Here is a 15,787-nt window from a genome sequence, read left to right on the forward strand (position 1 = left end):
TCTGTCTTCCTCAGTTTCTTCAACTTTAAAATGGAGATATGTTAGCACCAACCTCTAAGAATTATTATAGTATCAGATGAAGTAATATTTGTAAAAAAAATGCTCAACACCTGTCATAAGTATCTGCTATTCCTTATTCTTTTTTAAGGGAATTTGAAATAAGTCTGCTTCTTCCTCTATATTATCTTCCTATAAATTCTGAATATTGATGTACAATGTTTTACCTCCTATAGAACTTGACTAAGTCCAATTCTATGTCTTATTTTGCCTCTTGGTACTTTAAGGGGGTTTGAAATTTTTTGTGACCCCTTGACTTTTGCTTTCTCAGGATGCAAGATAAAGTAGTGTTTTTATACAACACAATTTGCCATTCTTCTAGTTCATTTAGTCCCTTTCTCATGTTAGAATCTTATCCTCATGCATTTTCCAAAAAGAACCTCCCTTTGCCTTTACACTTTACAATCCAGGCAGTATTTTATGAACCTTGAGGAAATTTAGTCAAGATCTGAAAAGTAGAATAATACCTAGCACAGGTGAATAGGGCTTTGTTGTAGGGTACTGACAGTGAATGGGGGAAAGCCTTCTTCTATATCACTTATGCATGTTTCTATACTTCATGTCAAAGTCCTTCATCTGGGCTCTGTGGTCCAAACGCCCAGTGGGACCAGACTCTCTAGGGAATGGGATAGCTTCTTTCCTAGAGAAACTGCACTGATTGTCATACTGACCTCTATGACTTTCTCATCTTACCCCAATCAACTGAATTCTTTCTCAGAGAGAAAAAAATCCTATTTTTCCTAATCAGAAATCTGAATTCCATTCCAGTGGCACCTTTGAAGAGGTCAAAGCCTTAGTGAATGAAGTTGTTTCCTTGGCAGAAATCCAGAAAATTGCTACTACAAAGTGCCATTTTATATGTCTATATGTTGTACCACAATCATCAAGATGGGGATATGTACAGATTCTCTTGTTTCTGTTTTTGTAGGACGTGATTATGAAAAATCTAAAGTCTGTAAGGATTTCACCAGTTTGGGAAAAGACAACTTCCAATCATTGTACGTATATCAGGTTATACTATTTGCACGCTATACCTGCTCTAACAAGAGTTGGTTGGTCCAGTCAGGGATAGAATCCTAGGCCAATTGAATAGATTAAGTGGTCACATCCAGGAAGTAATCTAGAAACAATAGAAGACCACTGTTTTCCCCAAATTGCTATCTCCATCCTTGGCCAATATGACCTAAAATTCCCACCTTAGATTGGAGAGGCAGAACATTGTTTACAGAAGGTCAAAGGTAAAGTATCTTTGTGGGAATAGGCTCTGGCCCCAAATCAGTTACTGGTTCAAGACTTTGGGACCTGAGGCAAATACTTAGGAAAGGAAATTATATTCAGAATAGATGCCAGGAGGTGAAGGAAGAAGTTGCTATAAACAAAAAGCTTTGGGTTTAGAGTGGAGTAGGAAAAAGAGGATGAGCAAAGAAAGGGGAAAGAAGACCTAAAATGTTTTTTTTTCTAATGTAATTTGACTAAAAACAGGAAGCCATTTGAAGTAGTATCATGTTCCTCACTTAAGCCACAACGCAGGCAGTTTGGGATAAAGGTGTGAAAGATTTTTTGAAGGTTTATTTCAACATGATTTATTAATTATAGGTAAAAGAAAAATGTTTCTTAATAGTGGATAATCTGATATTTCCACATCTTTGTTCCCCAGATCACTTGTTCTATACAGCAGAAAATTTTCCAGTGGCACCTTTGAAGAGGTCAAAGCCTTAGTGAATGAAGTTGTCTCCTTGGCAGAAGAGTGTTGTGATGTGAATGCTGCCCCTGACTGCTATGATAGAAGGGTAGGTCTTGTTGACTGCATGCTACTATAAGATCTTCCATTAAGAACCAAACCATTAGAGCATGAAATGAGCAAACATGAAGGGCCTAATAGGAGATAACAAGCTTTGATCATTGTGTTTATTAAACAGACTAATATGGTCATTTATTCATTCACCATTTTATTTCTTAGCCAGGTTGCTTTGATGATTAATGATTTGTAATAGTTTGAAGTCTGGTATTGTAAGACCAGTTTCCTGTACATTTTTCATTAATTCCCTTGATATACTTGACCTTTTGTTTGTTCTTCTGGATGAATTTTGTTATTTTTTCTAGCTCTAAAAATAATTTTGGTCATTTGATAGTTATGACACTGAATAAATAAATTAATTTAGAAAGAATTGTCATTTTATTATGTTGGTTTAATTGACCCATGAGCAATTTTCCAGTTTTTAAAAATAATTTTCAATTTTTAGATTTGACTTTGTGTGAAAAGTTTTTTGTAATTATGTTCATTTAGTTCCTAGTTTCTTTGCAATTAGATAACCAAATACTTTCTATTAACTATGGTCATATTTTATATGGCATTTCTCTTTCTATTTCTTGCTGCTGGACTTTGGTTTTAATGTAGAAATGCTAATGGTTTATGTGAGTTTATTTTATATCCATAACTTTACTAAAGTTGCTAATTATCTCAACTAACTTTTTAATTGCTTTGTTAGGATTCTCCAAGTATACCATTATGTTATCTGCAAAACATGATAGTTTTGCTCCTTCATTGCCTATTCTAATCCCTTTAATGGCTTTTTCTCCTCTTATTGCTATGGCTAGCATTTCTAGTACAATGTCGAATAAGAGTAGTGATAATGAGCATCCTAACTTTACCCATGATCTTTTTGAGGAGGCTTCTAGCTTATCTGCAATAGAGATAATGATTTCTTATGGCTTTTGATAGATACTACTTATCATTTTAAGGAAAGTTCAATTTATATCTATGCTTTTTATAGTTTTAAATAGGAATAAGCCTTCTATTTAATCAAAAGCTTTTTTGCATCTATTTAGATAATCATATTTTATTGTTTTGCTACTAATATGGTCAATTATCATGATAGTTTTCCTAATATTGAACCATACTTGCATTACTGATTTAAATCCCACCTAGTCATTAAAGCTTTTTATTTTATAGGGTATTGTGAGGAAAATTGATGTTTTTTAAAAATATTAAAGCACTATGGAAATATGAATTATCCTAATGACATGTAATACTAATATATGACTTAGGGCAGTGATGACAAACCTTTTAGAGACCAAATGCAGATACTATACCACAAAACCCATTTATCACAAAGTGCCAATATAGCAATTTAACCTGAATACTGAGGTTTTAATTTAGGGGGGAAAAAACAATTCATACATGAACATGTTTTGTCTTAAAAGAAAAACACAACAGAACTTTCAATGATACAAACAACGTTTTATTGAAGGGTAAAAGTTTGAATTTGGCATACTCTTGAGCAATTAATGTGATTTTTGATGTTGTATGCAATCTGATAATTTGTATAACCTTGGCTCATATTTTGTAATTTTGAGAGGAACACATGAAGCACTCAGTTCATCTGTTAGTATGTTTCTGGTGTCAGAGTTGATAAAATATAAAGATGAAAACAACTGCTCAAAAGTATAAGATGATCCAAACAAAGTAAGGAAAGCAATCCCAAATGCATTCATTGATTTGAAATTATTTGACAAAGAATTTCACACTTTAAGGATTTCATTTTCAGAACCAACCATGCTGACTTTGTCATCCCTTCTATCTTCTCAAGTATTCCACACAAGTCATAGAACTTATTTTTTTCCTTTTTTTATTTAGAAAATTTCTCTATAGTTCATGATTCTTGTAACTAACAAGCATTTCCACTGTATATATACATGTGTCATTGTTCAAAACCTACTTCCATGTTATTCATACCTGCAGTAGAGCTAATCATATCCCCATTGAACCACATGATCTATCATATGGTTTTCTTCTGCATTTCTGCTCCCACAGTTCTCTCTCTGGATGTGGATAGTATTTGTTCTCATAAGTCCCCCTGGATTATCCTGGGTCATTGCATTGTTGCTAGTAGAAAAGACTATTACATTCAATTATGTATTAGGCTCTCTGTACAATGTTCTCCTGGTTCTGCTTCTTTCGCTCTGCATCAATTCCTGGAGGCCTTTCCAGTTCACATAGAATTCCTCTACTTCAATATTCATTTCAGTACCATAGAACTTACTTTTCCTGTTTGAATTTTCCTGAAATTCAATAGCCCCATTTCTATATTTCCTAACCAGTATAAGCAAGAAAGATCAATTTCTTCAAATTACTCTTTATTGGGAGAAGTAAGAAAAGACAGGGTTGTCTACCTCTTAAAGAACTGTAAAAATCTGTTACTAAAATTCATCTTTGCAGCTGCCACACTGCTAGAAAATTCCTTGTAGATTTCCTGGTGGTATTCCTCAATCAAAGAGCATCCCCTCATTTTTCCAATTTTTTCCACCACAAAGCTCATCTAGAAATATTTTTGTTTAAGTATTTTTCCCTATTATCTTCTTGGAGTACAAACCCAGCAGTGGTATGGCTAGATGAAAGGGCAGGTAGCCTTGTGGGCATAGTTTCAAGTTGCCTTCCACAAGGGTTGCATCAATTCATAACTCCACCAGCAATGCTCGAGTGTCCCAGTTTTGCCACATTCCTTCCAACATTTATTATTTTCCTTTTCTGTCATATTGGCCAATCTACTAGGTGTGGGGTAGTACCTCAGTGTTGTTTTGATTAGCATTTCTCTATGAGAAATTGAGAATACTTTTTCATGTGCTCCTTGATATTTTTTTTTTATTTCTTTATCTGAAAACTGCCTATTCATGTCCCTTACCTATTTATCAATTGGGGAATGGCTTGATTTTTTTGTACAATTGATTTACCACCTTAGAAATTATAATTTATCCCCATTGCACATAATACTTGTTTCTGGTCTTAAATACATACTGTTTATTGTTTTTAGTAAAGACCAAACTATTCCTATACATATTTTTCTCATTTTTTTCTTTAGAAAATTTTCCACAGTTACATTATTCAGGATTCCACAACCTCTTCATTCCCCACTACCAGAGTCAATAAGCAGTTCCACTGGGTTATAAATGCATCATTGTTCAAAACCTATTTCCATATTATTCATATTTGCAATAGAGTTATCTTTTAACAATAAAACCTTAATCATATCCATATCAAACTATGAAATCAATCATATGTATTTCTTCTACATTTCTACTCCCACAGTTCTTTCTCTGGATATGGATAGCATATTTTCTCATGAGTCCCTCAGAATTGTCCTGGATCATTGCATTGCTGCTAGTAGAAAAGTCTATTATGTTTGATTGAGTCATAATGCATCAGTCTCTGTGTATAATATTCTCCTGGTTCTTCTCTTTTCACTCTGCATTAATACCTGGAGGTCTTTCCGGTTTACGTGGAATTCCTCCAGTCCTTTATTCCTTTTAGCACAATAATATTCCATCACCATCAGATAATCAGCCATTCCCCAATTGATGGATACTTCATTTTCCATTTTTTGCCACCACAAAGGATGCATCTATAAGTATTTTTGTACAAGTCTTTTTCCTTATTGTCTCTTTGGGGTACAAAATGTAAGGATTAAAAGGGGTTATTTTTAAAAAGGTTGTACATGATTATTTAAGAGTGTGGTCACCAGGAATTTAATTAATTCCAAAGAGATTTTATTTACAATTTATTTGCAAAACATAGAAAGAGTGAAGTAATAAATCAGAGAGAGGATAAAGTAAGATATCTAGCCTAAACACTAAGTAATTTACTCCTGACCCCTGGGCAGGGAGAGTTAATTCTTAACTGATGGGGGCTCGGCCCTTGTAGTCGAGGCTCTGGGGAAACAGGGAATCTTTCTCAAGAGGATATGTCTCTCCTGAGGTTAGTCTTCTGAATACCCAGTAGTTAAGAGTCAGCTTTTCACTCACCACGTCTCAGTCTAAAGTAATAGGGTCTCAGGTCCAGTCAGCAGATCCTTCTGCCCCTCTTCACCAGCCTCAACTTGAAAGCATGATGAATTGAACTCCTTTCAGGAAGTTATCACTTCATTTTAAAGATTTTTTTGTGTGTTACTTCCTGTGTCTTCCCTCAATTTTACGTCTACCAATCACAGTTGACATTCTGTTCTAGGACTGCCCAGAAGGCAGTCAGTTGATTTTGATTAGTCACTCACTATCATGCACGTGGGTCACAGACCTCCCACTCAGTGATTAAGTGGGATGTTTGCACTTTTGGTGATTAGATCTAAAATTGGGCAGATCTCTATACTCAACTTTTAAGTAGTGTTTTCTAAAAATAGTCAGGAGTTACAATTTAATCTTCACAATCGGGGAGAGTTAATTAATTTCATTTTTATAATCAGGGGAGAGTTAAATTTAACCTTAACAAAACTAAAAATGGTATGGCTAGGTCAAAGGTAGGCATTCGTTTAAAGCCCTTTGCGCATAGTTCCAAACTCCTCTCCAGAATGATTGGACCAATTCACAACTCCACCAACAATGTATTAGTGTCCCAATTTTGCCCCATCCCCTCCAACATTTTTTACTTTATTTTGCCACCATATTGGACAGTCTGCTAGGTGTAAGGTGGTACCTCAGAGTTGTTTTAATTTCCATTCATCTAATCAGGAGGAATTTAGAACCCCTTTTCATGTACTTATTGATAATTTTGATTTCATTATGTGAAAACTGCCTATTCATGGCCCTTAAACATTTGTTGACTGGGGAATGACTTTATTCTTTGTAAATTTGACTTAGTTCCTTATATATTTCAGGAAATTAAATCTTTGTCAGAATGTTTTGTTATAAACATATTCTCCAAGTTTATTACTTTCCTTCTAATTTTAGTTGCATTGGTTTTATTTGTACAAAACCTTTTTAATTTGATATAATCAAAATTTTTCATTTTACATTTTGCAATGTTCTCTATCTCTTACTTGGTCTTAAATTCCTCCATTTCTGGGGGCAGCTGGGTAGCTCAGTGGATTGAGAGCTAGCCCTAGAGACAGGAGGTTCTAGGTTCAAATCTGGCCTCAGACACTTCCCAGCTGTGTGACCCTGGGCAAGTCACTTGACCCCCATTGCCTAGCCCTTACCACTCTTCTGCCTTGGAGCCAATACACAGTATTGACTCCAAGATGGAAGGTAAGGGTTTAAAAAAAAATTCCTCCATTTCCCACAGATCTGACAGGAATGCTATTCTATGTTCACCTAATTTATTTGTGATTTCCCTCTTTATATTTAAGTCATTTACCCATTTTGAATTTATCTTGGTATTACAAAATTTAAAAATTATATTTCTACTAATAAAAATATTATATTTTAAGAGGTTCATAAAGGATTATTAGAATTCAAGGAATAAAGAAAATACAAAAATAAGAAACCCCTTGCCTGGGGCTGATTAGCCCATTCAAAGCTTACTTACTACGTCTTGCAAAGGGAGGAGGAGAAGAGCATAGAAGAGGGCGAGGTAGGCATTATTTCTAGTTTAAATACTAATTGTGATCTCACCCAGATGGAGACTCAGGTGAGATTATAGGGAATTCTGGGAAATACCAAGGACTTCTGGGGATTGAAGTCTAGGGTTCAAATCTCCATTTTACATCCGCCCTCCCGCCCCCCCCCCCATGGTGAGCCAGCCAGGACTTCAAGGACTTGGAGAGCCAAGGGAAAGGGGCTCGAGCTCCAGGATTGAACTGGCATCTAGCCCTCTCCACAGGAAGTTCTGAGAATTCCAAAGGCCATTCTCTACCTCACTTCCTGCATTTCACATTTGCCAATGGTGGCTGAAACTTGGCTTAGGACAGCCCAGGGGGCAGTCAGTTGTTTCTGATTTGTCATTTGCTAGCACATGCCAGTGTAATGTGGGTGTATAAATCCCTGGGTGCTAGACTAAACAAGAAGGGGAAAAATCTAAAAATCACAATATACAGTATAAGATGTGATTCTAAACCTCATTTTTCTCAAACTGTTTTCCAATTTTCCCAGAAGTTTTTGTTAAATAGGAAGTTCTTGACCCAAAAGCTGGGGTCTTTGGGTTTATCAAACACTAGCTGACTGAGATCATTTTCCCCTAGTCTATTCCATTGATCCACCCTTCTGTCTCTTAACTAGTACCATATTGTTTTGATTCCCACTACTTTGTAGTACAGATTAAGATCTGGTACTGCTAGGGCCCCATCCTTTTTTTTAGTATTATTTCCCCTTGATATAGTCAAGGATAGTCAAATTTCCAGATGAACTTTGTTACAATTTTTTCTAATTCTCTAAAAAAGTGTTTTGGTAGTTTGATAGGTATTGCACTTATTAAGTGGATTAATTTGGGTAGGATAATCATTTTTATTATATTAGCTCATCCTACCAATGACCAGTTAATGTTTTTTTCCAAATCCTTAGAACTAGTTTTAATTGTATGAAAAGGATTTTGTAGTTATATTCATTTAATTCCTGTGTTTGTCTTGGCAGATAGAACCCTAAATATTTTATATTGCATAGTGTGATTTTTAATGAAATTTCTCCTCCTAACTCCTGCTGCTGAGTTTTTTTTTTTGTAAATATATAGAAATGCTGATGACTTATATGGGTTTATCTTTTATCCTGCAACTTTGCTAAAGTTATTAATTATATCCACTAGTGTTTTAGTTGATTTTCTGGAGTTCTCTAAGTATACCTTCATATGATCTGCAAAGAGTGATAGTTTAGTTTCCTCGCTGTCTATTTTAATACCCTCTATTTCTTTTTCTTCTCTAAATGCTATCACTAGCATTTATATAACAATATTAATGATAATGGGCATCCTTGCCTCACTCCTGATCTTATTGGGAAGGCTTCTAACTTGGCCCCATTGCAGATGATGCTTTCTTGTGGTTTTAAATATATATTGCTTATTATTTTGAGGAATGGCCCTTCTATTCCTATATTTTCAAGTGTTTTCAATAGGAATGGGTGTTGTATTTTGTCAAAGGATTTTTCTGTATCTATTGAGAAAATTATGTGATTTCTGTTGGTTTAATTATTGATATTTATTGATATGGTCAATTATGTGAATGTTTTTCTAATATTAAACCATCCTTGAATTCCTGGATTAATCCCACCTAATCATAGTGAAAAATCCTCATGATAACTTCCTGGAGTCTTTTTGCTAGTATTCTATTTAAGATTTTTGCATCTGTATTCATTAAGGAAATTTGTCTGTAGTTTTCTTTCTGTTTTTTTGTGTACTTGGCGATGGAATCAGTACTATGTCTGTGTCTTAAAAGGAATTTGGTAAAACTCTTTCTTGACTTATTCGGTCAAATAATTTGTATAATATTAGGATTAATTGTTCTTTAAATGCTTGATTGAATTCACTTGTGAATCCATCTCACCCCTGGGATTCTTTTTGTAGGGAGTTCCTTGATGGCTTGTTCAATTTCTTTTTTTCTGAAATGGGATTATTTATATATTCTGTTTCCTCTTTTGTTAATATAGACAATTTATATTTTTGAAAATATTCACCCATTTCACCTAGATTGTGATATTTATTGCCATAATTGGACAAAGTAGTTCTTAGTAATTACCTTAATTTCCTCTTTATTAGAGGTGATATTGCCCTTTTCAACTTTGATATTGTTAATTTGATTTTCTTATTTTTATTATATTAAGCAGTACTTTATTTTATTTGTTATTTCAAAGTGCCAGTTCCTAGTCTTATTTATTAGCTCAATCGATTTTTTACTTTTACTTTTATTAATTTCTCCTTTGGTTTTTAGGATTTCCAACTTAGTTTTATCTGGGGATTTTTAATTTGTTCTCTTTCTACTTTTTTAAGTTGCGTGCCCAATTAATTGACCTCTTTCCTCCCTAATTTGTTTATATACATATACATATACAAACACATATATATACATATACATACACACACACTCACACACACACACACACACACACACACACACACACATATATACTCAGGGATGTAAATTTTTACTTTAGTATTGTTTTGGAGGCATCTCATAGTTTTTGATAAGTTGTTTCCTCATTGTCATTCTCTTCAATGAAATCAGTAATGATTTCTTTGATTTGTTCTTTGATGCACCAGTTTTGAAGAGTTAGATTATTCAGTATCCAATTAGATTTTAATCTGCCTTTCCACAATCTCTTATTGATTAAGATTTTTATTACATTATGGTCTGAAAAAATTACATTTATTATTTCTGCTTTCCTACATTTGCTTGCAATGTTTTTATGACTTAGTACATATTCAATCTTTGTATATGTGTCATGGGCTGCTGAAAAAAACACATATATTCCTTTTATTCCTATTTGTTTTTCTCCAGATATCTATTGGCTCTAATTTTTCTAACTTTTCATTCACTTCCCTTACTTCTTTCTCATTTATTTTTTGGTTCAATTTACCTAGTTCTGATAGAGAAAGTTTGAGGTCCCTCACTAGTATGGCTTTACTATCTATTTCCTCCTTAAGCTCTTAATGTTTCTCCTTTTAAAATATGAATGCTATACCATATGGTACATATATGTTGAATATTGATATTTCTTCATTATCTATACTGCCTTTTATAAGGATGTAATTACCTTCCTTATCTCTTTTAATGAAATCTATTTTTTCTTTAGCTTTGTCTGAGATCACGATTGCTACTCCTGCCTTCTTTTCTCAGTTGCAACCCAGTAAATTCTGCTCTACCCTCTTAACTTTACCCTATATATGTTTACCTACATCAAGTGTGTTTCTTGTAGACAACATATGGTGGGGTTCTGGTTTATAATCCATTCTGCTATCTGTTTCCTTTTAATTGGTGAGTTCATCCCATTCATATTCACACTTATGATTACTGTCTGTGTATCCCCCTCCATTTTGACTTTTCCTTTGATTCTGCCTTTTCTCTTATCCCTCTTACCCTCCCTTCCAACTTTTTGCTTTTAGTCATTCTTTCCCCTTCCCCTCCCAAATATTACTCTCTTCCCAATCCCTCCACTCTTATTTATTCACTTCTTACCATAGTGTCTTTTAAATGAGTCTAACAATCTCTCCATCCCTTTTATTGCTCTCCCTAACAGCTCATCATCTAATTCATCATGATACAATTATACACGATGCAATTCTCTGCCCAATGCATCTGATTGTTCTTCCCTCTCTGAGTGAATTTCAATGAGCATACAATTTAAGCATTATCTGTTGCCAAACGCTTCTACCTTTCCCTTGTACTGGTGTTCTCCCTGACTTCCCCCATGCTCCTCTTTATGAAGTATATATTTACCCCACTTTTACTCTTTTTCCGTTACTCTTAGTATTATTCTCTTTTTTACCTCTAGTATTTTAATATATTTTTTACAATCCTATATTTTTTGTCCCTGTAACCTTCTTCTAGCTACCCAGATGATGACAATTTATTTTTTATTTTATTTGGGCAATTTCAAATATTATTCCTTTGTTACAAAAATAATATTCTATTCTTCCCTCCCCTCCTCCCATAGCCAATGGGCAATTCCACTGGGTATTACATGTGTCCTTGATCAGAACCCATTTCCATGTTGTTGGTGTTTGCATTAGGATATTCATTTAGAGTATACCTCCCCAGCCATATCCCCTCAACCCATGTAATCAAACACTTGTTTTACTTCTGTGTTTCTATTCCCACAGTTTTTCCTCTATGGGTAGTGTTCTTTCTCATAGATTCCTCTGGGTTGCTCAGGAACAGTGCATTGCTACTAATGGAGAAGTCAATTACATTTGATTTTACCACAGTGTATCAGTCTCTGTGTACAACATTCTCCTGGATCTACTCCTTTCACTCTGCATCACTTCTGGAGGTTTTTCCAGTTCCCATGGAATTACTCCAGTTTATTATTCCTCTGAGCACAATAGTATTCCATCACCAACATATACCACAATTTGTTCACCCATTCTCCAATTGAAGGGCATCCCCACATTTTCCAATTTTTAGACACCACAAAGAGTGCAGCAAGGAATATTCTTGTACATGTCTTTGTCCTTATTATCTCTTTGAGGTACTAAGCCATCAGTGCTATGGCTGGATCAAAGGGCAAACAGTCTTTTATTGCTCTTTGGGCATAGTTCCAGATTGCCCTACAGAATGGTTGGATCAATTCACAACTCCACCAGCAATGAATTAATGTCCATATGTTGCCACATCCCCTGCAGGATTCATTACTTTCTATTGCTGTCATGTTAGCCAATCTTCAAGGTATGAGGTGGTACCTCAGAGTTGTTTTGATTTGCATCTCTCTGATTATAAGAGATTTAAAATACTTTTTCATGTGCTTATTAATAGTTTTTATTTCATTGACTGAAAATTGCCTATCCGGTTCCCTTGCCAATTTATTAATTAGAGAATGGCTTGATTTTTTTTGTACAATTAATTTAGCTCTCTGTAAATTTGAGTAATTAGACCTCTGTCAGAGGTTTTTGTTATGAAGATTGTTTCCCAATTTGTTATTTCCCTTCGAGTTTTGGTTACATTGGTTTTGTTTGTACAAAACTTTTTTTTAATTTGATGTAATCAAAATCATTTATTTTATATTTTGTGACTCTTTCTAAGTATTGCTTGGTTTTAAAGTCTTTCCTTTCCCAAAGGTCTGACATGTATACTTTTCTGCATTAACCTAATTTACTTATAGTTTCCTTCTTTTTTTTAAACATTATTTTATTTGGTCATTTCCAAAAACTATTCATTGGAGACAAAGATCATTTTCTTTTCTTCCCCCCACCCTCCACTAGCCGCTTTACCTTCCATATCCCTTTTAATCAGGTCTGTTTTTGCTCTGGCTTTATCAGATATCATGATTGCCACTCCTGCCTTCTTTCTGTCAGTTGAGGCCCAGAAGGTCTTACTCCATCCTTTAATTCTCACCTTGTGGATGTCTACCCGCCTCATGTGTGTTTCTTGAAGACAACATATGGTAGGGTTTTGGATTCTAATCCATTATGCTATTCGTCTACGTTTTATGGGTGAGTTCATCCCATTCACATTCAATGTTATGATTGTCACTTGTGGACTCCCTGGCATTTTGATATCCTCCCCTAATTCTGACCTTTCTTCTTTAGCTATAACCTTTTATGCCAGTGATTTACTTTAAATTAGTCTGGCTAGTCCCTTCCCTTGATATGTTTCCTTTTCTATCCCCTCCCTTTTTGTTCCCTCCCCTTCCCCCTCTCCTTCCCTTCCTTTTTGTGTTCCCTCCCCTCCTATCCCCCCCTTTGGTTTTCCCTTCTCCCTTACCCCGTTGGATAAGATAAAATTCAGGATCCCAATGGATCTGGATGCTCTTCCCTCTCAGAGTTGATTTCACTGAGAGTAAGTTTTAAGTAAAAACTCCCTTTCTCTCTTTCTTATAGGAGAATTCTTCCCCTCCCCTTCCCATGTTTATCTTTGTGTGAGAAAGATTATTCTATTTAGTTTTTTTCTATTAGTTTTTTTTTCCTATTTCTTGGAGTATATCTTAGTACCATCAATGATTCCCCCCTCCCTTTTTCTTTTTATCCCTCCCTTTCTCCATATCTTCTTGAAGCCCCAAATTTTCCCTATGCATGATTCTTCTTACTACTCTAATGATGCATATAATTTTTGAGGGTTACACATTACATTTTCCCCACATATTAATATATATAAATTGATATAAATGTGGTCCTTATAGAAGAGAGTTTGAATAAAAGAAAAAGATAACATTTTTCTCCTTTTCCCATTCGTTCATATTTACAATTTTATGTTTCTCTTGCTCTTTGTGTTTGGATATCAAACTTTCCACACAGCTCTGGTCATTTCTTTACAAACGTTTGGAAATCTTGTATTTTGTTGAATGCCCATACTTTCCCCTGGAAATATATATTCAGTTTTGATAGATAGCTGATTCTTGGTTGAAGACCCAGCTCTCTTGCTTTTCTGAATATCATGTTCCATGCCTTACAGTCATTCAGAGTGGAAATTGCTAGGTACTGTGTGACCCTGATTGGTGTTCCTTTAGATTTAAATTGTCGTTTTCTGGCTTCTTGTAAGATTTTTTCTTTTGCTTGGAAGCTTTGGAATTTGGCAATTACATTCCTGGGAGTTGTCTTTTGGGAATTTAGTGTAGAGGGTGTTCTGTGAACTCTTTCAATGCATATTTTGTCCCCTTTTTCTAGAATCTCTGGATAGTTTTCTTTGATAATATCATGTATTATGATATCAAGATTACTGTTTATTTCTGGCTTTTCTGGTAGACCAATGATTCTCAGACTGTCTCTCCTTCCTCAGTTTTCCAGGTCTGTCACCTTGTCAGTGAGAAATTTTATATTGTCTTCTAATTCTTTAGTCTTTTGACTTTGTTTTATTAATTCTTGCTCATTTACAAGATTATTGTCTTCCAATTACCTGATTCTGACCTTTAGAGACTGGTTTTCCTTTTCAGTTTGGTCTGAGCTGTTTTTTGAGGCTTTGAGCTATTTAGAAGCATTTACATATTTTGTTTTCTCATATTGCTGAGTTCCTTTTGCATTGTTTCCAATTTTTCCTGCCAGAAGGCTTCCATCTTTTTGATAATTTCTGATTTAAATTCTTCAAGAGTTTGTAGAGAATTTCCATTTCCTTTGGAAGGTTTTGGAGCATTTGTTTGTGTTTCCTCTTCTATCTCCTCTGTATTTTGATTTTTGATCCACAAAATGTGTCCAAGGTCACCCCCTTCGTCTTGCTTTTCTTGGTGTTTGGAGATTTTTGCTCTTCTGTACTGTTTGCCATCTCTATCTGAGTGAGGAGGACTGGCTCTTAGTGTATCTGTCTGATGGTCCGAAGCTTTATCCCCAAGCAAATTGTCCATTCTCCTTAGTGGCACTGTCTTCCTAGGGAAGCCCAGGGTCTGCCTTCCCCTGCCTGCCGGCTTTTCAGGTGTTACTGCTCTCAGTTCACTCCAGTTGCTTCTCCTCTGCCTTATTTCCACACTCTGAGCCTGGAACAGCACTGTCCACAAGATACCTCAATGCCTTTGCTGGCCCTGAGGTTTTTGTCCTTTCAGAAGACCCTGCACTCTAAGGGGGGAGGGGTCCTGGCCTTCCTGAGCTCTGAGGGCTCCTGATGGGATTAGGTTCAGTTGGGTTGATCTGGATGTGCCCCAAAGCAAAAATCTCCGGTGAGACTCAGATGGAGCCCCCTGTATCTCTCTGTTTCTCTGCCATCTGTGTTGGATGCCCCCAAGACTGGCTCAGGTTGCTTTCAAGGTGAGCCTTTCAGAACAGCCAGCCCTGAGGCCCTTTTGTTGGCCCTGATGTTCTTGCTGCTGCCACAGGTTCAGTGCTCTGGGTTGGGGGGGGGGGCGGAGGGGTTCTAGGACCTTCCCTCTGCCTTCCCCTTAGACCCGAGTAATCTAGGATTCTAGCTTTCGGGGGCATACCTTTTGATCCGAGTCCAGGAGGAAGGTTCCCTGGCTCTGTCCTGTTGTTAGGTTTGAATTTCAGTCCCTTAGGAGCAGTTTGTGATCGGTAAGGAAGGGTTTTAAGAAGTCTGAACTTTGGCTGCCTCTAAGCTCCCATCTTGACCAGAAGTTCTATTTTCCTTCTTTATGTTCAAGTCATTCACACATTCTGAGTTGATCTTGATGTAATATGAGGTGTTGATCCAAACTTAATTTCTCCCACACTGTCTTCCAATTTTCCCAGCAGTTTTAATCAAATAGTGGATTTTTGTCCCCAAAGCTGGAATCTTTGTGCTTGTCATAGACTGTCTTGTTGAGGTCACTTAACCCAAGTCTATTCCACTGATCCTCCTTTCTGTCTCTTAGGCAGCACCATGTTGTTTTGATGACCACTGCTTTATAGTACAGTTTGATATCTGGTACTGCAAGACCACCTTCCTTTGCATTATTTTTCATTATT

The 15,787-nt window shown here is 35.7% G+C and overlaps 1 protein-coding gene across 1 annotated transcript in view; it reads left to right on the top strand.

The window, feature by feature from the left end:
* The first annotated feature begins 876 nt into the window (after positions 1 to 876).
* The window catches only part of LOC100023313 (vitamin D-binding protein-like), a 52,227-nt gene continuing 37,316 nt past the window's right edge, over positions 877 to 15,787 (top strand). The window contains exons 1-2 of the mRNA XM_056803350.1: positions 877 to 1,055; positions 1,715 to 1,847. Of these exons, the coding sequence (XP_056659328.1) occupies positions 916 to 1,055; positions 1,715 to 1,847 (273 nt within the window). The 5' untranslated portion in view covers positions 877 to 915. The remainder of the gene's footprint in view (positions 1,056 to 1,714; positions 1,848 to 15,787) is intronic.

The sequence above is a fragment of the Monodelphis domestica genome, chromosome 6 (assembly GCF_027887165.1).
Source record: "Monodelphis domestica isolate mMonDom1 chromosome 6, mMonDom1.pri, whole genome shotgun sequence".
In the NCBI taxonomy this organism is placed as follows: domain Eukaryota; kingdom Metazoa; phylum Chordata; class Mammalia; order Didelphimorphia; family Didelphidae; genus Monodelphis; species Monodelphis domestica.